The sequence below is a fragment of the Elgaria multicarinata genome, chromosome 4, assembly GCF_023053635.1.
Source record: "Elgaria multicarinata webbii isolate HBS135686 ecotype San Diego chromosome 4, rElgMul1.1.pri, whole genome shotgun sequence".
In the NCBI taxonomy this organism is placed as follows: domain Eukaryota; kingdom Metazoa; phylum Chordata; class Lepidosauria; order Squamata; family Anguidae; genus Elgaria; species Elgaria multicarinata.
The window spans coordinates 33700242-33725798 of NC_086174.1; the positions used below are offsets into that span (position 1 = coordinate 33700242).

General features: G+C 41.7%; 1 protein-coding gene across 1 annotated transcript in view; it reads right to left on the reverse strand.

Annotated features, from left to right (window-relative positions):
• Positions 1 to 25557, reverse strand: part of USH2A (usherin) — a 594633-nt gene that overhangs the window by 132067 nt on the left and 437009 nt on the right. Inside the window, exons 51-52 of the mRNA XM_063125387.1 lie at positions 6140 to 6363; positions 3372 to 3582 (exon numbers count right to left, since the gene is read on the reverse strand). Of these exons, the coding sequence (XP_062981457.1) occupies positions 3372 to 3582; positions 6140 to 6363 (435 nt within the window). The remainder of the gene's footprint in view (positions 1 to 3371; positions 3583 to 6139; positions 6364 to 25557) is intronic.

The window sequence follows — 25557 nt, forward strand, 5'->3', positions numbered from 1 at the left end:
TAGATTTTACTTTATATATACATACTCTTTATCACCAGTAAGCTCAACCCAGTTGCTTTGTTGCTAAGGCCCCTCGAGGCTTGACATGGAACATACATAACACTTTTAGCTTTGTTTCATTTTTTTACCCATGATTTTGTGCTATAAAGTTTTGAAAAAAAGGTGACTACGTGGAGACATAATTATGTACAGTCATATAGCAGAGCCCAAGCTCACGGGGCCTCAGTGATGGCACTTTTTAATTAGCAGGGATGCTGATGTCATCTGGAATACTTAGTATGAAATAGGCAATTTAGATCTGCGTTGGATTAAAGCCAGTGTAGTGGGATGGTTAGGTTGTTAGACTGGGACTTAGGAAACCTGGGTTCTAGGCACCCCCCTCCCCCCGGCCATCAATCAGCCTTGAAACTTGCTGGACAACTTTGGGCCAGTCACTGACTTTCAGCCTAGCCTACCTCACAGGGTTGTTGTGAGGATGCTGCCTTGTGCTCCTTGGAGGGAAAGATGGGATAAGAAAGAAAGAAAGAAAGAAAGAAAGAAAGAAAGAAAGAAAGAAAGAAAACAAATTTAGGGAAGAACTGCTCCTGGTGAGATGGAAACTGCTAGAACTGATTTGTTGATATGTATCAACAAACCTGCATGTGTTTTTGGCCTCTCCTTGGGGCATGGCTACAGAGACTGTTATGATGAGGCCCTGCTCTTTCAAATTTCCCACTACACCACTGATATTTACATGGGGTGAAGAAAGTGGATGGATTTATGCAGTAAGCTGCCTTGGGAAGGCTATGGCCTTGAAAGGCAGCTAAGAAATGAATTAAATAAATAACAATAGAGAGAGAAAATTCCTCCATCTCGCGTATTAATTGCATGGTTAACTAGCAGTGTCAAGGAAGTTATTATAGAAAAGAGGCTTCCTTCAAAAAATGGAAGTCTTGCCCAAGTGAGGAAAATAAAAGGGAGCACATGCTTGCACAAAGGCCAGCAGACAGGAAGAAATGCCAAAAAGTATTCTGAAAAGAGTATGGATAACAATATCAAGGCCAACAATAAAGTATTCTTTAAATTTATTAGAAGCAGGAAACCAGCTAGGGAAGCAGTTGGGCGGCTGGATGATAATGGAGTTTAGAGAGTACAAAAGGAGGACAGGGAAATTGCAGAGGAGCTGAATGAAATCTTCGCATCGGTGTTCACTGCAGAAGATACGGGACAGATGCCTCTGCCTGAACTGATGTCTTCAGGAAGAGAGTCTGAAGAACTGAGGCAAATTGCGGTGACAAAAGATGAAGTTCCCAACTTTATTAACAAATTAAAATCAAATAAATCACCAGACCTGGATGTTATCCATCCTAGACTTCTCAAAGAACTCAAATACAAAATTGCTGATCTTCTAACAAAAATATGCAACATGTCTCTAAGCTCAGTATCTATACCAGAGGACTGGAAGATGGCCAATGTAACACCATTTTTTAAAAAAGGGATCCAGGAGGGATCCAGGAAATTATAGGCTGGTTAGTTTAATGTCTGTTCCAGGCAAATTGGTTGAAAGCAGTACTAAAGACAAAATTAGCAAACATATAGAAGGACAAGTCCTTCTGAAAAATAGTCAACACACCGTCCACAAAGGTAAGTCCTGTCTGACAAATCTTTTAAAGTTCATTGAGAATGTTAATAAACATGTTGTCAAGGATGATCCAGTGGACATTGTTTACTTGGACTTTCAAAAGCCTTTTGATAAAGTCCCTTACCAAGGACTCATGAACAAACGTAGCAGTCATGGAATAAGAGGAGAATAACTGGTTAAAGAACAGAAAGCAGAGAGTAAGAATAAATGACATCTAATTATTTAAGGTGGTTAAACAAAAAGAGATTGTGAGGAGCTCCAAGCTGGGAGAGTGGGCATCCAAATGGCAGATGCAGTAGATCAATGTAAGTAAGTGTAAAGTGTTGCATGTTGGGACAAAAAATCCCAACTTCAATTATAACATGATGGGAGCTGAGCTGGCAGTTAACGACCAAGAAAGAGATCTTGGGGTTGTGGTGGACATCTCTATGAAAAAGTCTACCCAGTGAATTGCCACTATAAAGAAGGCAAACTCCATGTTAGGCATTATAAGAAAAGGAATTGAGAATTAAACTGCCAGCATCATACTGCCTTTGTACAAATCTATGGTGCTACCACAGTTATTTTGGTTCCGTACAGTTCTGGTCACCACACCCCAAAAATGATATTGTAGAGCTGTAAAAAGTGCAGAAAAGAGAAACCAAAATGATCAATGGGATGGAACATCTTCCCTGTGAGGGAAGGTTACAACAGCTGGGTTTAGCTTGGAATAAAGAAGGCTAAGAGGAGACCTAGTTGAGGTATACAACATTATACATGGCATAGAGACATTTTCCTCCCTCTCCCATAATATTAGAACCCCATGAAGCTGATGGGAGGAGATTCAGAACAGATAAAATGAAGTACTTCTTCACACAGTGCATAGTTAAACTACTACCACATGATGTAGTGATGGCCACCAATGGCTACTAGTCCTGATGTCCGTGTGCTACATCAAGTATCAGAGGCAGTAAACCTAAGTACACCAGCTGCTGGGGAACATGAATGGGAGGGTGCTGTTTCACCATGTCCTGCTTGTGGGTCTCTGGCCGACGGTTCGCCACTGTGTGAAGAGTGATGGACTAGATGGACCCTTAGTCTGTTCCCCATTAAGAACATAAGAACATAAAAAGTGCCATGCCGGATCAGACCAAGGGTCCATCTAGTCCAGCACTCTGTTCACACACTCTGTTCACACAGCCATCAACCAGGGATGAACAAGTAGGACGTGGTGCAACAGCACCCTCCTACCCATTTTCCCCAGCAACTGGTGCACACAGGCTTACTGCCTCAAATACTAGAAATAGCACACAACCAGCATTGCTCTTCTTATGTTCTTATTAGTAATAGAACTTGAAGTTATCCAGTGAAACTGATTGACAGAAGATTCAGGAAAAACAAAAAGAAATAATATTTAACAAAGTGCATAATTAATTTACAGAAATTGTGCCCGAAAGATCAGATGATGACCACTAAAGAGAGAGAGAAACAGCAAGGGATGGCTGATGCTGTCATGTTCTACATTGGGTTTCCCAGAAGCATCTGGATAGCTACATTGCTGGAAACAAGATGTTGGATGGTCCTTGGTTCAACTCTTCTAATATTCTTATGTTGTGTTTTAATATCAATTTATCACCAAAGATTTACTTAGTTCAAAAAGATCTCTAAATACAAATAGTTCATGTTATAATTAAAAGAACTCATTAAACCTAATGGAATTTACATTCTAAACTTACAAACCAATGAGATGAGATATCTCATATTCTTTTACCTGTGAAGGAATATTGAGTTGGGCCTCCTGTGTAGACCTTCTCCTCCAAAGTTGGACATATGCCATCATTTTCCTTCTTCTCTGCATTACCCGAGGAGCTCTTGATCCAAGCACATATATGAGTATGTTTGTCAAAGTCACATCGCCCACAGTATGCTGTCGCTTCCATGGATAGAGGGCACAGAGTGCTAGCTTTGCATTCTTCTTTTAGCTATAACAATAACAATGGTTCCAAAACCTTTAAGCCTCTTTAAAAATTATACAATCTAACATGTACATCCAGCTTTCACTTACACACATTCAAGGGCACCCAATTATATGACTTTTCATGCTACTCAGTTTCCTATCTTATTGTAATTTTTGGCACCATACACCTTTTTTAGATATAAATTTAATCCTGCTAGGATTTTTTTTTTATTATGCTTTTATAATTTCATGGTTTTGAGTGTATTTTGATGTCTTTGTTTAATTTTAAGTGTATTCTTCTTTTTGTAAACTGCTCTCAGAATATGATAAAAGTGCTCCCCCATGCAATCCACCCCCACTACAATCTGAATCCTTAGTTTTTGCAAGTTGAAGACTCTTCCAATCCCTCCTCTTCCACAGTGTGACTGGAGAGAAGGCCCATTCTACCATGCCCGGCAAAGCCTGGGCATGGGGAGGGATTTGTGGGAGGAGCAAGGAGGAGACGTGGCTATCCTGCATGGGCAGGATTTCGCGCCACTGGGTCTGGGAGGGGTTTTGAGGTTTTAAAAGCAGGCGGCTCACCCCTCCAAGCCCTCTTGCTTCAGCTGCTCCCTCCCTGTAGACAGTGTGAAATATTGGTCGCCATTAGGGGGCCGAGTAGGAATTTTTTGCTCACGTTCTGAATTGGACGTGAGTTGTTTCGCCTACTCCATACTGTAAGGCAGCGGGGGAGTATAACTAGGTCAATTTGGCTGCGATTTAATTTGGTCACTTATTTTATGGCAGGTAGGGAAGGGCATCCAGAGGGAATATAATGGCGAGCTTCCAAGGCACTGTTACAGTGATAGGTGACTCCTGAGGGCTCTCAGTGTTGAGCCTTGTGGCCAGGCTGGGGGATAAGGACCACCTTTGAGGCCAACCTCTCTCATCCACCTTGAGCCTGGGGTGGCATGGGTTGGGGGTGACAAGGGAAGGTCTCCCACCCCACGTAGGGGATGGACAGCAGGGAGGCGATACGGAGCGCCACCCGCTGGTCCTGGAAAGCTCGCCCCGTCGCTTAGTAAGGCCTGATGCAGGCCTGGCTGGATGCCCGATGGGAACCCTTTGCAGATCTTGAATAAATGTGGCCCAGTTTAACTCCAGCACTTGTGTCGTCTCTTATTTCTTGCGTCCGTCCCACAAGACATGGATGGGAGGCACATGTATTTTCCCCAAATACTGACACTTCTGAATGACTCCCCCAAATTTTAGTATAGGGTGTTCTGATGGTGAGTGAGAAGCTAGCCATAGTAATTCTACTGCCCATTTCTAATATCAGCCTATGTGGAGGGTGTTTCCCCCCGCCCCCATCAATTTTCTAGCTAGGCAGTGCTGTGGTTCTGCCCTTTCACTATGTCCCCAAGACCAAATGAAAAATAGAGATACCACTGATAAGGAGAATTTGAATTGTAGTGACTCAATTGCTAACGCAGATAATGTTCTTAACTAGCAGTGCCTACCCAGCACCTAGCAACACTTCCCTCCATTTCGTCTATTTTATTTATTTATTTATTTATTACATTTTTATACCGCCCAATAGCCGAAGCTCTCTGGGCGGTTCACAAAAATTAAAACCACAAAAAACATCCAACAGGTTAAAAACACAATTACGAAATACAGTATAAAAAGCGCAACCAGAATAAAACCACGCAGCAAAGTTGATTATAAGATTAAAATACAGAGTTAAAACAGTAAAATTTAAATTTAAGTTAAAATTAAGCGTTAAAATACTGAGCGAATAAAAAGGTCTTCAGCTGGCGACGAAAAGAGTACAGTGTAGGCGCCAGGCGGACCTCTCTGGGGAGCTCGTTCCACAACCGGGGTGCCACAGCGGAGAAAGCCCTCCTCCTAGTAGCCACCTGCCTCACTTCCTTTGGCAGGGGCTCACGGAGAAGGGCCCCTGTAGATGATCTTAAGGTCCGGGTAGGTACATATGGGAGGAGGCGTTCCTTCAGATAACCTGGCCCCAAACCGTTTAGGGCTTTAAATGTCAATACCAGCACTTTGAATTGTCTATACCACACATTTAGTTCAGCTGCATCAGAGCACAGATGAAATGGTATTTTAATTTGGAAGCCTTTAAAATGGCCTCCTATGCGGCGGCCATAATGCTGAAACGAACTAGCAAAACAAAACAAACTTCGTGGTCCACAAAGAATAAACAAGCTAGGATAGTGACCCACATAATCCAACAAAGTTTAAGAATCTCTGAAGCAAGGCCAGCTGGAATTAAGAACTGGACACACAACTGAAGGTAGCTACACATATGCCAGACCGGCTAGAATACTAACTTTTAGCCCTTTACTAATCTGAAGTGCTGAGCAACACTTCACAAGAAGCAGCTAATCATTATTAATTCCTTTAGAATTCACTGCAATAACATCAATCATGGCAAACTCATTCGGTATTAATATGGATGTAATGTGAAAATGAATAATGCACGCAGGAGTTTTTATATTCCTATTTTACAAAAATAGTTATGAACAATGTATTTCTCTTTCCATTGTCAAATCAGAACCACCAAGAGGTTTTCTATCAATTACCTTCATCATCATTCCAAGTGAAATCCTGTCAGAGCAAACATATTTCAAAGGATTATATCCAAGTCCATTACAACATTCCTCGCTCTTTGGAATCAGTTCAGTTGCGCAGCATTTTAATGGCACCGGGTCATTCTTTTTAATGTGGGCTTTAGACTCACCACTGGAAGCTGAGCAGCATATGGTACTTGACATATTCACATATTCATGTCCACAACAGAACATTCCTGCAACAATAAAACATTATATATGAATGCAAAGAGGGGAGAAAGTAAGGCAAATGCTGAGAATACTATAAAATACAGCATAAAAACGTCAAAATGAGGCAGCTACTGATACTGGGTGAAATGGTATCTAAAGTGGTACTTAATTTTGAATTTAAGATGACTAAACTGATATGTTCAGTGGCTAATCTGGGGAACAGGAATGGTGTGACCCACTGTTTCTTTGTATACTACAGAAAGAAGCTGTTAAAACCTGCGAGTCACAACTGAATGTGGCACACTGTACAAGCATTTTGCATTTCACAACAAAAAACAGTTTCAATTGTGATTTAAACCTGTGGAAAATGGCATTTCTAAATTCTTATACTAAGCAACGGAACAGGCTTTGTTCTAGGAATGAGTGGCTTCTCTTAATTTTGATCTATTATTGCTTTGCAGTTCTGTCATGGAGTAATAACTATGCCTGAGGTTTCGCTCCCATTGCATTGTGACCAAGAAAAGAGAGTTGCGGGACGGACGCAAGAAATAAGAGACGACACAAAATGTTGCGCACAGACTATGCCTGAGGTTCCACTACCATTGCATTGTGACCAAGAAAGGAGAGTTTCAGAATATTGCAATGGATTTTGCACAAAGTTTTGCTTCTTAATGATAAATTATTATTTTTAAATGTCTTCTAAAAGAAAAGTATATGCTAATGTGTTTCCATTGCCTTTCACAAGGAACACACCAGCATTTGACTCCAGAGCTTAAGATTATGACCCTGTTCAGATGACACGATCAACCCTGGTTAAGCATTTTGAACCAAACATTATGTTTAGAGTGTCATGTGAACCATGACTTAGCATGTTGTGTGAACCATTCCTAACCATGGTGGCTACATAACCACAGTTTAAACATGCTCACTAACTATGTTCTGCAAACGGGTTAGCAGCCTAACCATGGCTTAGCATGTCATCTAAACAGGCCCTATAAATAAACAAACGTAGATGGGGCGGGGGGGAGATTAAAAAATTTAAAAGACTTTTGTAACTATTTTTTTTAAAAAAATCCTTCCTATGTGAAGCAACTACTGTGCAACACAACAACAATAGCAGCAAAATAGCCTTCCACACTTCTGCCGATTTCTTTAGTGCAGGTATCAAAATCCAAAACCACAGTCATTATGTTCTCCTAACATTTCCATTAAAATGGAACACCAAATTGCCAGGAAACATTCAGCAGAGGTTGATTTCCTAAGCCTCCCTACTTTATTCCTACTACTGCTTTTTAATTTTATATGCTGTACAATAAACAACCATCTAGATGCAATAAGCATATGGAACAGGATTGTGGCTAGAGAGCTTCAGCTGTTGGGCAGTATAAAAATGAAATAAATAAATAAATAAATAAATACCCACAACATCCATGCATTGATCAGACACTGGCTAGATCTACACTTGATAGCGGTATTGAAGTGCACTGATAATTGTTGGGGCACATTACACATTCCATATACCTCTTTCATAGTGTTATTTGCCTGCTTTTTATTCCATGTTATCCCAAATACCACAACAAATGTCATTGTGTGTCCTACGAGGTATAAATGCACAAGAAGGATATAGCATTATCATGATGGGATAGTAATGTTTTGACACAAAATGTAGATCCGGCCCTTGTGTACAGACCCTATGTGTGCACAGTTAAACACACATAGGATTTGATAAATGTGAGCCACTCCTTTTCCCAAGGTTCCAGATCACATATACAGGAGTATACGTGCATTTAGGTGTCCACACACAGACTCTGTCAACAAAGTCTGATCAATGCATGAAGGGCAGGATTGGGACCTGTCGCTGAGATCCTACTCCCACATAATACCAAGATTTAGAATATCTGCATAAGGCTTTAAAGAAGCCCATAATCTGCTGGTGAGAAAGGGGGGTTCACAGTGAGTAGCACAAATAAGGCTAGAGCTGATGGTAGGAAGAAAGTAGAGAAACTGAGACCAAGAATCTGATGGGGCAGGATCTTAGCTCAGTGACAGAGCACAACTGGAAAGTCCCTGGTTCAATCTTTTGGCATTTTCAGTTAAATAAACAAAACGCAGATCAAACAGCAGCGGATCAAAGAGCTTTCTCTACCTGAGACCCAGAGATGAAGCAGCTGCCAGTCAGAACAGACAATATCGGGCTGGATGGATAAATAATCTTACCTGGCATAAGGCAGTGTCCTAAAGCCTTGTTAGAAAAAGAATGGTACCTGTACCAACACTGCTGTCTCTCCAAGGTAGACAGGAGACAGAGGTTTAAACAAGGAGAGTGCCAGGCTGCCGTCTGGCTCTCTGCTGAGGCAGAGGCTTCTTGGCATGAGGCCATCTGGCCTCCTGAGGGCAGCTGTGGAGTCAATTTACAACTGCTCTAGGGAGAAAAAAATACCCCATCTGGAACCACCCTAACATTCCAATCCTAATATTTGTTGCGCCAGCGCATACATTTCTAAAATCATGTACAACAAATGCTATAGCAATGTAACATCACAGAATAGGCTGTAGTGTAATATAGTCATGATGTTGGCTTTAATGTCACAGCCAAGAACGAGAGCACATGGATTACAAGGAGTAACAAGGGTAGCAAACAGAAAATGATGAAAGCTATCTCTAAATAAAGAAATCCCCATTTCATTTTCTTCTTCCTTTTTGAAAATCAGCTGTTTTCATTCATTCTTGATTTCTCTAATAGTACTGAGGGAGGGAGACAGTTCATATATAAAGACAGAAAGACATATGTCCATCCCTGTCCTTTTTGCCTCCTCCTCCTGCCTGCAGAGGCACACATTGGGCCCATTCAGGAGACACCTTAAACCATGGCTTTAACCATGGTAGTTAAGCCAGAAAGCCAGGCTGTGTTCAGGAGACACCTTAAACCATGGCTTTAACCACAGCGAATAAGGCTTTTTGCTTTATTCAGTATGGTTAAAGCCATGGTTTAAGGTGTCTTCTGAACACGGCCTGGCTTTCTGGCTTAACCACCGTGGTTAAAGCCATGGTTTAAGGTGTCTTCTGAACAGGGCCATTCAAAGAGGCAGTTGTGCAGGTAACATCATGCTGTTCAAAATAATGTGCCAGCATGATATAATCATTATATAATGATATAATATTATGATATAATGATATAATAATGTGCCAGCATCAATGGTCAACCTGCATCTTGGGGTGATATTTATAAACCCTTACAATGCAGGTTCCATCTTCCAGCAGGTCCCAGTCAAGAACCATGTCCTGTGGTATAAACTCTGAACAGAAAACAGTGTTCGCATATGTTTCAGAAACAGGCTCTCGAATATACTGGGCATGTTTAGTCTGGAGAAGAGAAGATTGAGGTGAGACGTGATAGTACTCTTCAAATACTTGAAAGGTTGTCACACAGAGGAGGGCCAGGATCTCTTCTCGATCATCCCAGAGTGCAGTACACAGAATAATGGGCTCAAGTTACAGGAAGCCAGATTCTGGCTAGACATCAGGAAAAACTTCCTGACTGTTAGAGCAGTACAACAATGGAACCAATTACCTAGGGAGGTCATGGGGTCTCCCACACTGGAGGCATTCAAGAGGCAGCTGGACAACCTGCTGTCATGTATGCTTTAAAGTGGATTCCTGCAATGAGAGGGGGTTGGACTCAATAGCCTTATAGGCCCCTTCCAACTCTGCTATTCTATGATTCGAAGGCCTGATTCAGTCAACACGCTAAACCATGCTGCTTAACCACAGCATGGTTTAGCGTGTTGACTGAATCAGGCCTTCGAATCATAGAATAGCAGAGTTGGAAGGGGCCTATAAGGCCATCGAGTCCAACCCCCTGCTCATTGCTAGGGCTATGAGGTGTAATATTCTCATGGTTAATCTAGCCCAACATACAACTAAGTAATTTTATTCATGGGTCTCTAGTTAATTTCAAATGAATGGAGGTCTGTAGGATTATAACTGACATAATGGGGATTAAACATTAAAAGTGAAACAGTTTAATCTGATTCATATGTAGTGGCAGACAGAGCAGATTTGTTTACAACTGGGCCCAGCCCTATTCTGGTTGTCAGCTGGACTTCTAATATGGCAGTTTAATACATAATGTAATGCAGTCAGTATTGCACTGATAGGTATGTCTCTAATTAAGGCCATTCCTATTATTAGGCAGGCTGAGGCAATTGCCTCAGGCAGCAGTTGCTGGGGAGTGGGAAGTGGCAATGTCGTGCTGGAGGACAGGGCAGTGTGTGTCACCTGCCCTGCCAGCTGACCTCATATACAGTGGAAAATGCTGCCTGTTGTCAGTAGTGAAATAAGATTCAACTACCACTCCAGTTGGCTTTGTTACACTAAATAAGGGACTGCCATTTTGCCCTTCACCTGACGCTGCAAAATGTCTCAGGCCAGACCTGGTCTGAAAGCCAAATTCAGTTCTGGAGATGCTCTTGGGAGGTGCATTCCAGTGGTGGGTGGGGCCAAAAGCAAAGGGCGGGGCCAAAGGCTAGATTGGACCCCAGGGGGGCTGGTTTTGTCCCCTGGGCCTGAGGTCCCCTAAACTTGGTGTAGTGGCTGGCATCAGCTTAGGATGTTGTATAAGTGAATTGTACCAGGCTAACCTTTCCATAATGCCTCTGCCTTTTGGTACAGTTCTATCTCATAACAGCTTTGCGTAATGGCATAACACCACATCCATCAATGGTTATCATAGCCAATATATCCCATATTCTAAGTCATCAATAACACCATATAGGTTTCCTTACAACACAAATACATACTGCAAGACACAATGGTAGCCAGCTGCAGCAGTCAACTGCATCCTATCCCCCTTGGCTAGTAGTATGGCTCAGAAGCTAAGCCTAAACATGAGGTAAATATTCAGAGATTTTCACTTCCTCTTCCTACCCCCAGTGGTGTGGTTACATCACATGTTGTTTGGGGATTATTATTATTATTATTATTATTATTATTATTATTATTATTATTGTTATTATTATTTTAAAAAAGCAAATGCAAACATTTTAGCTCGGAGGCACTTTTGACAAGCAAAGTAAAAATTTGATAAGGAACCACTTTTATTCTAGGGCAGAAAAAGAAAGCTGCATTCTCTCTCTGAGAACCTCATCTTTGTTTCACTGAATAAAATTTTTCAGCCAAGATTTCACTCACATAACAAGAAGTGACTCCCTTTCTAGTTTCTTTGGTAAACCATTACTTCTTTAATTATTATCAACCTTGTTCCAGCGTGATAAATTGCTAATTACTTAATACCCTAATCAGCGTTCATTCTTTGCACAGATAAACTGTGACAGCGCCATTAATTTAAATAGTAATTTCACTTAATGGCCAGAACGGCACACCAGATTTTTATGCAGCATTTTCTGAAGACTGCATCCATCACTGCAATATTCTGACATAAAGATGTCTGACGTGCACTAACTCACTTAGGGAGAGCAGATGTTGCTGAGCAGAGTTTGGTAGTAATTCCCAGAGTGCATCACTTCAGCATGAATGAGCTGCAAATTCAGAAATAGACATTCCTCTGAAACCGCACTGCATAGCCTTTGACCTCTGCCTAATTTATCAGATGTAGCACTTGACTCTTGAACCTTGACACTGAGAATGTACAGTTTAAAACATGCCTATGGTGGGTTGGGGTGGGGGATAGAAAACAGGCCCGTGTATTATTGATGGACTGATTTACCTTTGGAAAAAAACCATCTTGATCAACTGTTTAAAGAGGGGTACATACTGCTGATATCTATCTATCTATCTATCTATCTATCTATCTATCTATCTATCTAGATCCTGAAACACTAAGTGTGAATTTGCAGAACAATAGAAAATATAGATATTTTTCAGAAATGTACAGTGTTACCATAAGGGTGGGGGGATGCAGGAAAAAAACATGAAACTGAAAAATTCAGCTTGCTCTCTCAATAATCATTTCATATTCCTATCCACAAATTCACAACAAGGTACAATGATTGAAGTACTAAACTACAAAAGAATGGCAAAATGATGAGCTCTGAAGAAGAGAATAAAAATTAAGGCTACGGTTCTATTCCCACGTAACTGTGAGTACACCCCACTGATCACAGTGGGATTTCCTTCCAAGTAAACATGTATAGGCTTGTATCACACAAGATCGTCAGCACAATCCTATGCATGTTAACTCAGAGGTAAAGTGTTTAAGATTTCAGCCTTAGTGCTTCATAATCCAACCTGTTTCTTCTTTCAACCAGAATGTTGAACCTGATTATCATAACTGTATATTTGATTTTGACATCTTAAAGGAAGGCACTGAGGGCTTTGCTAGATCTACCTATTAATCTGGTCAGGAGTAGGGGCGAGCCCGCGCTGCAGCTAGCGGGGCCATCGCTCCTAGCTAGACGTAACACGCGACGGGGTAAAGGAAAGCCCCGTCGCGTGGGCTATTTTTTCAACTTAAAGGGGCCATGTGCGCAGGAGCGCACCAACGATAAGGTAGGTGGTGTTTTTTTTTTTTTAAAAAAAGGTTTCCCGCTCCCCCCTGCCCCTGATTCCCCCCCGCAAAGTCTGATGCCCCTCTCGCCCCCCCACCCGCGATCTCTGATTCCCCCCCCCATCGTCCCTGGGCCGCGATTCCCCCCGATGTCCCCTGGCTCTGCTCTTCCTCTCCATCTCCCCCGCCAGGTCCACTCTTCCCCCCCCCCGGTCCCTCGATTTCCCTCCCCCAGCCCGATGGGCATAGCTTTTCCCGGCTACTCACGAGTAAGCGTTGTAGCCAGGAGAAGCCGCGGAACCAGCTAGACCTTCCGCAGCCCCGGGCTCAGCTCGGGGCTGTGGAAATACCGGGCCACAACTGGTGCCGGTTATCCCAGGCCAAGGGAGGGTTTAGCCCAGGCTGATCCTGGGATCCCCTGTGCATCATCTGGATGCACAGTGGTGAGCCTGGGTATCAGCCCAGGCTAAACCCTTGTCTAGCAATGGCCTTAAAGAAAGACGCTTGAGAAAGCAAAGAGTGAAAAATGGGATAGGGTTTCTTCTCATTGTATGGTTTCCAGTGAGCATGAGAAAATTCTAGTATTATTATTCACACATAATAATAAACCACCCTGAAATAAACCACAATTGCTTGTTTAATCCTTCACTAACCCACACTGCTATTGATAGATGATCCAGTACTCCTTTGTTTGTCATGGTTTGTTTCCCCTTTGGTCCTCCCACTTGCTTCTGGAATGTGTCCCAGTGTCCTTTGTGGCACAACCTGTTTGGTTTTTTTTAATGGTAAAACTTTCTTTAAGAATTTTCATCTGTGTTTTGTGGATTGTCAGGCATCTTTTTTTAAAAAAATACTTTCCAGAATTGTACACAAATTTAGTCAGTGGAGAGAAAAAAAACCTGAGACCAAAAATATGCATCTCCCTACCACACCTTCCACACATAGAGGAAAGCATGAAAATGCAAACTCGTGGGTGTGATTTGTGTGGGGTGTGTGTGTGTTTTACTTTCATTTTTGGGGCGATTAGCATACATCAGCATTAGCTAATGAGTATTAGTTAATGTGCATGTGCACAAATTCACATTAGTTAATGCTAACATGCACTTTGCTCCCCCAAAGTAAAAAAAAAAGGTTAAAAAGTATGAACCCCCTCAAAATTGTAATTTTCATGCTTTTTAGCCTATGGGGGAAAGGTGCATTTTCCCTCTCTGTCCCGCCCCCCTACTAAATTTGCATCCAATTTCAGAAAGCATAAATTTCATGGCTGATTGCTGCTTAATTTGCACAATTCTATCATTTGCACAGAGCAAGCAGGAATGGCAATCACAAAAGGGAATCAGGCATGGAGATTTTGCCAGCCTGAGATTATGAGGCAGCTGTCAGGTTTTCTGCCACTCTTGCCAAGCAACTCTGTAGTCTTTTGGCTCAACCCATCATGCTGAGTTTGCAAGTTACAATAAGCCTTTCTCAAAACAAGCCAACCTGGAAAAACCAGCAACAAGCCATGGGTTCTCAGGGTAGCTTGTGCATGATTAACAAACCATGCTGAAGCCACTGAGCCAGGTTTGGACGTGACAACGAGCCACTTTGAAACAAAGTGGGCTAACAACCCACCATGGGTTGTCGTGTTGTGCAGAACAGGGCCTGATCTACACCTTGTGTCAAATCATTACGAATGTGGAATAAAAAGCAGGAAATAACACCATGAAACTGGTATATGGAATGTGGATTGTGCCCCAGCAGTTACCAGTGCACTTCAATACTGCTATCAAGCAGTAGTATAGATCTAGCCCAGGTCAGTGTGGGCTTCCAGTAGAAACAGGAACTGCAGAGGAAGCAGGACATGGATTGGAAATGGAATTGAGAAGCCACCCCATCCCCCAAGGAGGTGATACTAAAACTAGACTTAAATGAAGCTGTAAAGGAAGGAAAGAAATCATGATACAGTATTAAGGGGCTAAAGTAAGCAATTTCTGAGCATGTGCCAAACAACAGCTCCCATCTTCACCACCCTGGTCTGATAAAAGTCAGCCATGCAGGTACAAAAGTGGGACAACAGTATAAAATACTTCTCACTACTAATTACATATGGCGTAAAGGTTTCAGGGTAATGGCATCAGATTTATCATAAAAGTTTGTCATGCTTGCCATTGGATGCATCTGGTCCTCTAACAAGCTCGGCTTCAGGGCACCTGCCTGGCTTCCATGTGCAGAGGGCTGTAGGTACCCTGCCAACAAGGGTGACTCTACTGGCCCCTAAAAGAATATGCATATATACACATGTATGCATATTCTTTTAGGAGAATGAAGCTATGAGGAAGGAGCCAGTGTGGTGTAGCAGCTAAAGTGTTGGACTAGGAGTCAGGAGATCTGGGTTCTAGTACCCACTCGGCCATGGAAACCCACAGGGTGACTTTGGGCCAGTCACAGACTCTCAGCCCAACCTACCTCACAGGGTTGTTGTTGTGAAGATAAAATGGAGAGGAGGAGGATTATGTACACTGTCGTGTTCTTTGTTGGGGGAAAAAGGACGGCTATAAATGCAATAATAAAAATAATAAATAAATTATATGCTGATATTGTTGAAAAACTGCAAATTGTTAACATGCTTGGTGAAAGTAAGCAGGGAGTTCCTCACTTGTGCAAGATTTTGTGATAAAAACTGACATGACTACTGCTAGTCCTACTACTAAGATGACATGTCCCTGCCCTGAGGAGCTTACAATCTCATATTCACAACAGAAAATACAATGCAGGAAGGAGAGGGAAATAGAAGTAGGGAAGTGACCAAGAATTTACGGCAAAGGCTTCATGGGAAATGGAATATATGAGGTGCAGTAGGGTGAGAAGTAAAGTAGTAGATGATTTGTAACTCCTAAAGCTCTGAGGGCTCACACTGATCAGGACAGGAGACTAAGGTGTGTTCTTTCCCCACCGCCATTTATTTCAACGGAGAGGAAATTACCATAGCAGCTCCAGGCTGGCATAAGTAATGGGCCTGATCCTCAGGGCCTCTCAGTGGAGGGTGGTTTAAAGTCACATACAACCTATCTGGAACCATTTTAGGGCCTACCACCATGGAAACCTCTGTCCCCTCATAATTTGCTCCAGCCGGCAAGGTCGAGTGCTATGGTTGCTGTCTTAATTTGTTTAATTGATGCGTTTATTTACTATACTTATTGCCTGTTCATGTTTTAATTTGGAAGCTATCTAAAGTAAATAAACAAATAAATGGTTCAGGGCTGGTCCTAGCTTTTTGTTTTGTTTTGTTTTACTTTTGTGTACATGTATGAGTCCCCAATACAAATCAGGACCACTTCACTCAGGGAGGGGGGTTAATCCTTCCAGCCAGTTGCTGTCCCTCCCTAAATCCCTCCCCCCCCCCAGTTCACCGGGGCTATAGAAAGAAAGAAATATTTGTGTGTGTGTGACAATGGAGTCCAATAGAGGAGGAGGGGAAATTTAGGGGGGAAAGTACCTGGGTGGGAAGGTTTAACACCACTAACCCATGTGTTCAAATCAGGACCCTGCATACTTACAGTAACGAAAGGGGGGAGATAGAATCAGGTATACACTATGTATTTAGTATGCAGGTTAGCCCTTACTGAAACTACAATGGGGAGATTTACCATTTTCTGTCTACTTTTATAAGTTGAAATGCCATTACTGCACCTTTTAAAAGACTGAATGTCAAAAGAGAATGCACAGTATACAAAGGCTGAAAAATCTAAAAAGCTTCCACTTGTGCAAATGTATGCGTTTGAGAAAAATAGTTAAGAATACATCTATCTATCTATACACACAGTGAAATGAAGAACACGACTTTCATCCCAAGGTACCTGTATTCCACTCCTACACAACTCATCTGCCCAGAGAGAGTAGTAAAAACATAAACGCTACCCCAGCAGTTCTCTTCCAACAGCATCTGTTAATTCACTCCATTTATAAAATACATATTGACAAAGACAACTGAACTGGGACCAGGGAGATTTGATTTGGTGTGAGAAAGTCAATTCAATGTGATTTTGTTAAAGGGCTCCTGCAGGCAAATAAAAAGAGTTTAAGTAATAAAGTACATAAAGAGATGTTTTACGAGCCAGCTCTTTCTTGTGGCAGCCACACAATGTGCTGCTATACAAAGGGATCTGGCTTCAGGATGAAGATGAGAATAATGTGTTATTCCTGCATTTCTCTGAGCTGAGACATTGAAGGTTTCATATGTGGGGAAGGGAGACTGAGGCCTCTATGCATGATATCAGCTATCAGATTGTCAGGAAGGGAAGAGTAGGGAAGACAAATAAATGTAGTTTATTGCCATCTATTTATTGCATTGGTGGCTTCACCCCAACCCCATCTTAATATTATAACAACCTGTACAGTAGGTAAGGCTGACAGAAAGTGATTGGCCCAAGTTATCCAGTGGAGGGTTGAATCCAGGTCTCCATGAGCCAATTCCAAGATTATAACCATACCACACTGGCTCTTAAATTTGTCCCTTGTGACCTACCCTAAATACCATATCAGTGCTACTGCAAATATTTGACTTGCATTGATAGGTCTAGATGGTGGATTAGGATAGAGAGTTATATTCCGCATTGGTTTATGAACACAGTTCTTCAACCAACAAGAGGTATGTGAGCAGAAAGAGAACTATAGCGATGATATAAGTAACACCTCCAAACAATACATGGTGGTTTCCCATGTTCTAGTGCTTAGATAAGACTCTGTATTTTGTCTTATTGTTGTTTTGTCTTGGGAAAGTTTCTGAAAAGTGTGGCCTATGCTGGAACCTGTGGTGCTTGGATAACTTGCAAATAATTAATAAAGTGTTTCACAATACAAGTATTACAATAGCTCCTACTAGATTGGGTGTAAGAGTGTATAGCTAAATGAACAAGAAAAATGTTCTTTATATTAATTCAGGGGGGAATTTCATAAAATGCTTTTCCAGTATGGGGCATGTGATGCCAAATGTGGAGGAATAACCTGTGAATTATCTCACCTATATCCCCAAATGTGGAAAAAATGTAGGGTTTCCACCACTGCTCTCTTTTTAACACTTTGAGACTTGGGTCAATGGAACTCCCTCCTATAAGGCAATCTAAACCTCTGCAACCAAAATAAACCATCTGCATCATAGGTCTCAATAGTCTTGTTACTAAGGCGTAGGCATGGGATTGACACCACCACTAGAGACAAGATAGCCAAAATTAAGAGGTCTAGTTGAATTATGTACATAAGACAATAAAGGTGCCACTACCTCTTCTGGTGCTGGGCTCTGCTGCCTATTTGAAGCTTCTTTGCAACCTCACTGCATGGCTTCCTGCTCCCTCAGCCACTAGATTTGGTATTCAGACCTTCCTGTTAGGTTCTCTCAGACTGAGATTTCTCCTTCCCCAGTTCTGAGCCCACTCTCTTCAGCCAACAACCATCAAGTCTGCATAGGGAGACAGTGGGCTCCATCACTGGAGAGTGGAGATATTCAAGCACAGACTGGGCAGCTATCTGTCAGGGATGCTTTAAACTGGATTCCTGCACTGAGCAGGGAGTTCAACTCTATGGCCCAAATGGCTCCTTCCAACTCCTATTTTTCTATGAACTGCAACTGCTCTGTCACCAGCCATCTTTCACTGACTCAAAGGGCTCGTTCAGAAGACACCTTAAACAATGGCTTTAACCATGGTAGTTAAGCCAGAAAGCCAGGCTGTGTTCAGAAGACACCTTAAACCATGGCTTTAACGATGGTGAGTAAGGTTTTTTTTGCTTTATTCACCATGGTTAAAGCTGTGGTTTAAGGTGTCTTCTGAACACAGCCTGGCTTTCTGGCTTAACCACTGCAGTTAAACCCATGGTTTAAGGTGTCTTCTGAACGGGACCTAACTGTCTCTAAATGAACTTTTTCAAATCTTCTGACCAATCATGTTCCTTGTGGAACTTTTAATTGCCAACTGCTTTTATTGAGTCAGCTGACCAATCCAAATAAAGGTTACTTCTCCCCAAATTTGCCTGAAGCCTCCCTGGGATGCTTTAGGGTGGATTCCTGCATTGAGCAGGGGGTTGGACTCGATGGCCTTGTAGGCCCCTTCCAACTCTGCTATTCTATGATTCTATGATTCTATGCTATAGCTACAAATATTTTAGGCTCCATACACAATAACACAGCTTCTGGCTTACTCAGTTACATTATCACATTACAGAGATGGCTCAAAGTATATACATAAACAAACATACAGTGTTTCTTCACACTTCTTCCAAACAAGCGGAACCATGTTATCCATTCCAAGCTAACACTTTGCAGTGTTTCATCTTTGTATGAAACCACCCGAGAGCTCTGGCTATTGGGGTGTTATATAAATGCAATAAATAATAAATAATAAGGGTACTTTAATTATTTGGGGAACTCCTATCAAGATAATTCATCTGCAGTTACATTCTGTTTTCAAGGTATATACTCCACTTTACAGCATTGGATAAACAAATCCTGATTTATACCAGTGGATAATTGATATGTACTCTTCTTTGACATTTAAACTGGCTCTTTTTTCAATGGAGGAAGACTTTCAAGTGATTTTGTCTAATTTAATTGAGTTGCTTACTTTGTAATTATATATTTTTTGTTTAGAATATTGTTTTTATTTTCTCTCTTTCATGCATTATATATTAATATATTAGATCCTGGTTAGTAGTTTTTGTTAATTCCGATTAGATTGTCATTTGATCCTTGCAATGTATTGCAGTTGATATTTGTATTTATCTTTCCACCTTTTGAATCTTTTTTTTTTTTTTGAGGGGGTGGGGAAGTAAGTTTTAATAAACATTGGAGGAAAAGATCCATGATCATCGCTTACATTTGGTATTTGTGTAGCACATGGTCTGTAGCCAATTTAATGCATGATGATCAGTGATAACAATAAACTTATGAACCAACACATTGAGTTTCAGGGCATGTCTACACCAGCCCTATATCCCGAGATCATCCTGGGATCGTTCCTGTGCGTCCAAATGCTACACAGGGGATCCTGGGAACAGGCAGGAATGATCCCTCCATTTTTCTAGTATAACCCTTAGGTGTAGAAAGGGCCTCAATTAGTTCAGTATCTATAAAATTGTTCCCAATATAAAAAAGACATTTAGCAGTGTTTCTACAAGTACAACGTCCTTTGTCAAAAAATTGTAACAACTTCTGGATTCCTGGCTATATGATTAAGACAGGTCTTAATTCCTTTCCTGTTAAGTTTGCTTAACAGGAAATAGCTTCAGCTATTGGGCAGAAATTTATTAGAAATGCAATAAATAAATACATAAATAAGTTTTGAGGTTTCTTGGAAGCTAACGAATGGTCAGCGCAAATGGATTTTCTGAGCCCTCATGACAGCCATATTATTATATTGGAAGGATAAATGTTCACCTCCCATAATGCAATGGACTGAGAACCTAACAACACTATCAACATTTGAACACTAGTATATAGGCACCACTCGAGTGTGCATAAATATATGGAGTTTTGGTCTGCTTTTCTTGAAATTTATGCATAATCTCCCTCCCCGTTTTTTTAAAGAATGCTGTACTTGATGGAATATTTATATTTCTATGCATGTAATTTTCTGTTCTTTTTCTATTTTTCTTTTTGTGATTTGTTTTGTTAAAATTTACAATAAAAGAAAATTATTATTATTAATAGTTTAGAGGAAGGGACAACTATGTATCTATGCAGATGATGAACTGGTTGACCTATATTATGCACAGGATCTTTTCCTTTCTGACCACTCACGTTATATACACACTTTTTAAACAAAGCAAAAGACCACAACATTCTTCCCCTGGAGCTCCCCCCAGATACTGCTGAGTAGTATTTCATAAAGCCGTGCTCATGAACATCACAATTCTTGGACACTTTCTCAAAAGTGGACAGAAATCATTATGGATCTTCCCTTGGGACGAATACTGTGAAGTCCTTCGGGTCACCTTGCTGAGCTGCTGTTGTTGAGGCTGAGCCATCTCCTTCTCTTGTTTTTACTGGGCCTCTCATTGTTCATCTTTCAGCAGAAGACATTTTTTTCTCCATCTCCATCTGCTGCTGGACTTCTATCTGCTCCATCTCCATCTGCCTTTGGGCTTTTCTCTGCTCCATTTCCATCCACCTCGAGAATTCTCATTTTATAGCCTCCAGCTGTGTAAGTTTCTCCTCCAGCTGTATATCCTCCATCTCCCAGTGACTCAAGGGGGAAGGCGCATTTCATATTAACAACATTCTTAAATCATCTGAGATTTCACTCTCATAAGAGAGGTTCTCTTCTTGGCAAGCTTTAATCAAGTTCTCCTTATCCACATCTATATACTCAGTCATCTTTTCTTTTGGGGTTGTGGTCCCTGGCTTCATATGGTGTGTGTCATACCCACGGGGTATGTGAAGTCACTCAGCTGGAAATATTTCTGATCAGAGATATTAGTGGGGATTCTTCCAGGGAGAATCCTCCAGGGAATAGGGCTTGAAGGCCAAGAGAAGGCTGAGGTGCTAGAGTTCCATATACTTACATTTCATGATAGGAACCACCTAAGGTTAGATTGTCTGAGCATTTGTAGCCACACCATTGGCTTATTTTAAGATTGTCATCATTCCAACTCACTTTCCAATGTTCATATGAACAATCTGCAGGGAATACGTTAAAGGTGTGGTGGCCATGGACTTCATAATGTTGGAATTCATTAGTGAAGGAAAAAGTGGGCCTCAAGCTAGTAACAGCAATGAATATAATGTGCTCTCCACCTTTTTTATGTGCTCTCCACCATTTTTTTCTGATGCCTTTTGGATAATCTAGGGCATAGCTAGACAGGGTGATATCCCGGGGATCGCCCCGAGATCATCCCTGTGCATCCACATAATGCACAGGGCATCCCAGGAGCCGGGTGGGGGGAGATGATTCCTTCCTTTCCATGGGATTTCACCCTACCCTTTCCCCCCGCTTTTCCCACTGTCTCGGGATCCCAAGACCATGGAACGCGTGGGCGGGCATCACGGTTTGTCTTGGCTCCTCGTGAGGAGCTGGGAGGAGCCGGGAGCTGGGCACGGGGCACAGGAGCTCTGTGACCATCAGGGGTAGACTGGGGGGAGTGTGAGTGGTTATTTTTTTTAAAAAACCACTGGTTTGTACACAAGTGCTCATGTGCTCCTTCTCATATAAAAAAAATGGCAGTCATGATGTCATGCGCTGCACGTAGACCAGGGTGACAATCTCGCAATCATAAAATCACAAGATCATTGCCCTTAAAACCCCTGGTCTAGTTGAGGCCCTAATCCCTATTCAGGTGTTCTCCTCGCATGTAATATCTACACACAAATGAGTGCATTTGATCTCCTGCCTTCTCATTCTTGTCAACCTCTCCATGCGGATGGCAACAGTCTTGTATCTATGGAGGTTCTCCTTGAGATTTCAGAAACCTGGAAATGGGGCTTTACATTAATAGGGTTGCAAACAAAGTCATTTCAAAGAATTGTTATAAAAAATCTTCTTTATTATCCAGATATACCTCTATACACCTAGATGACAGACAAAAAAAAAATAAGGGGGGAAAATCTAACAAGTGGATCTTTGAAAATATTGTAAGGTTTTTTGAAACTGTTTCTTAATACAGAGCAAATGATACTGGCTGACGATATCTTTTTTTTAAGCTCAATAAATGTGTCTTATGTAAAATTAAGACACGTCTTTTTATTCCTGTACTTTAAATAATTCAAAAACTAGTCTTTGTATTTAAATAATAAATTATCCGTTCATCTGAATGTACTTTCCAAGGAGATGTCATTTCTGCTCTTATTACTGATATAGATACAGCAGAACACAGAAGTAAAACTATTTTCCCAAAATGATTTAGAAGCTTAATAATCCATTGTATAAAAATAGTTGTTTACAAGGAATGTCCATATATATATCATACATACAGAGCTTATTTACATGATTGTATATAACACGCAAATGCTATAATTAGCACAATTTTAGAATTTTACCTCACAATTTGTGCAGATGTCACATTGGATGTGCACAGGGGGTGGGGGAAATGGGATCATGCCCAAACTATGTATATTGCTCAGCCATTAAGCTCACTGGTGACTTTGGGCCAGGCACTCTTGTCTAGATGGGGCAATATCCCAGGGATTGACCCGGGATTGTTCCTGTGCATCCACAAGATGCACAGGGGATCCCAGGAGCAGGGAGGGAAGATCCCTGCATTTCCCCAGGATATTGCTGGTTTTTCCCACAGTCCTGGGATGATCGCGAGACCGCGGGAGGTGTGGGCGGCCATCCTGGTTTTGTCCTGGCTCCTCGCAGGTAAACGCGAGGAGCCGGGAACCAGGCACGGGGCACAGAGCTCTTCAGGAGCTCTGTGCCCATCAGGGGTGGGGGGAGAGGTTTTTTGTTTTTTCTAAAGTGACCTTTTCGGTGGAGCACTCCTGCACTCATTTTCAATAATAATCAAAAAATAAATGGAGGTCACGACATCCTCTTCCTCCTGGGACGTTGTGCGCCACATGTAGACTGAGGGGGAGGATCTCGCAATCACCATATCACGAGATTCTCCGTCTCCAATCCCTAGGTCTAGACATGCCCTTAGTCTAATAGAGTTATTGTGAGGAGAACATGGGTACATGTCTTGAAGGACAAGATTAAAATGTAATTAATAAATTAATAAAGATGGGAGGACTCTCAGCTTAGCGATGAAGACATGTGCATTGAAATAATAAATTATCCCAAGAACTGTTTCAGAAGTTATGCTGACTACATGTAGGGGGCTAAATGTGCGACCAGCAGGTTCAATCCTGTTTATTTATTTATTTACAATATTTATATACTGCTCCATAACTGAAATAGATTCCGGAGCAATGAACATAAGAGCTACAACAATTAAAAGATAAAAAGAATAAAACAACATGTTAAAATTGCTCATTTGAAACAGAATACCAATAAAAAATGTGGCCAGTCAGTGAAGGAATGCTTCCTCAAAAAGAGCTGTTTTCAGGAGGCGCCAGAAGCAACACGGTGTTAGTGCCTCTAGGGGCAGGGAGTTCCAAAGAATATGGAAACTAGAACTTGGATCTCCAGACTCCCAGTCCAACACTCTAGCCACTAAACCACACTTTTCTGACATCTCTTCAACTTTAACAGTTACAGGGCAAGTAGCTAAAACATGGTCATCTCCATTCCTAGCAATAACTGAATCTAGCCAGTGAGAATTTCACTCTGTTTTTTGATAAGAACTGAACAAAATTTGCAAATGTCTTCATAAATGGAACAGAAAGAAATTGAGATTTTTTAAAAAAAAAATCAGAGAAAGAGAGAAAGCAAAACTGACAGATTCATCCATTCTTAGTATTAATTCATCATTACATTACATAGAAAGGATTACATATGAATGATGACAATTATGCTTAGTTCCTCAGCATATCTGTCTATCAGACTGATGTCAGTTCTTCAAGTGCTAATCCTTATTTCACCAAAACAGTACCATCCCTGCACAAGACAGACGTATCAACAGGCTTGGGAGAAACCCAAAGTTTGTAGAAGCATGAAAAATATTTGGTGATGGAAACCCTTGAGGGAGAAGCTCACAATGGCCCTATTAGGACTGAGCATGCAAGTAGCCATGGAATGCCAATGGTTGGAGGGGAGTGGAAATGGAATGGTGGGCAGGGTGCTAGCCGCCCAGCAATGTTAAGGAGCACTGCACACTGCAACATTTTGTTGCAATTCCCACTTGTCCTTCGCATGCCGCACTTCCTTTGTCACAGGAGTGACTAGGAGTAGCCCACCCATTATGGAATGACCTCCGCGACAAAGCCCGTCTGGCCAACATTGCTATCTTTTCAGTGCCATATTAAGATCTTTCTCTTTTCTCAGGCATTAGGCAGCATATGATGAGTTTTAATCAGTCCTGGGGCATGGCTAGATGAGGGGGGCAGAGGGGGATGATCTCGCAATATGATGATCACAAGATCCTCCCCACTCAGTCTACACACGGTGTGCGGCATCCCAGGAGGACGGAGGACATTGCACCCGCCATTTTGTGTTTTTGTTTTGTTTTGAAGATGAGTGCACGAGCACAAAGGTAAGTCTTTTTTAAAAATAAAATAAAATACTCCTGCTCCCCCCACCCCCACCCCGATGGGCATCGAGCTCCTGAGGAACTCTGCGCCCTGTGCCCGGGTCCTGGCTTTTAGCAGTTACTCGCGAGGAGCCAGGACAAAAATGGGATGACCGGATTTGCCCGAGACCGCGGGAAAAGTCGGGATTAAAGGGAAGAGCGATATCCTGGGAAAGGGATGGATCATCCCTCCCTGCTCCCAGGATCCCCTGTGCATCATGTGGACACACAGGGACAATTCCGGGACGATCCCTGGGATGTCGCCCCGTCTAGATATGCCCCTGGATTTGTCTTATGGTTATGGCTGATTGCTGAAAGTTGTTTTTGGATATACTGTATGTTGTTTCTGTGTATCCTGTCTGTTTGTGTATTTATGTAAATGTTTTTAATGATTTTTAATCTTTGTAAACCACCCAGAGAGCTTCAGCTCTGGGGCTGTACAGAAATGTAAATAATAATGATGATAATAATAATTTCCTATTTTTAATTATTTATCTATTTTAAATGTGTATATCCTTTTCTAGCACTCAAATGAAGTTCTTTCAGGAGGATAAATGCAGATGGGATAAGGTGAATC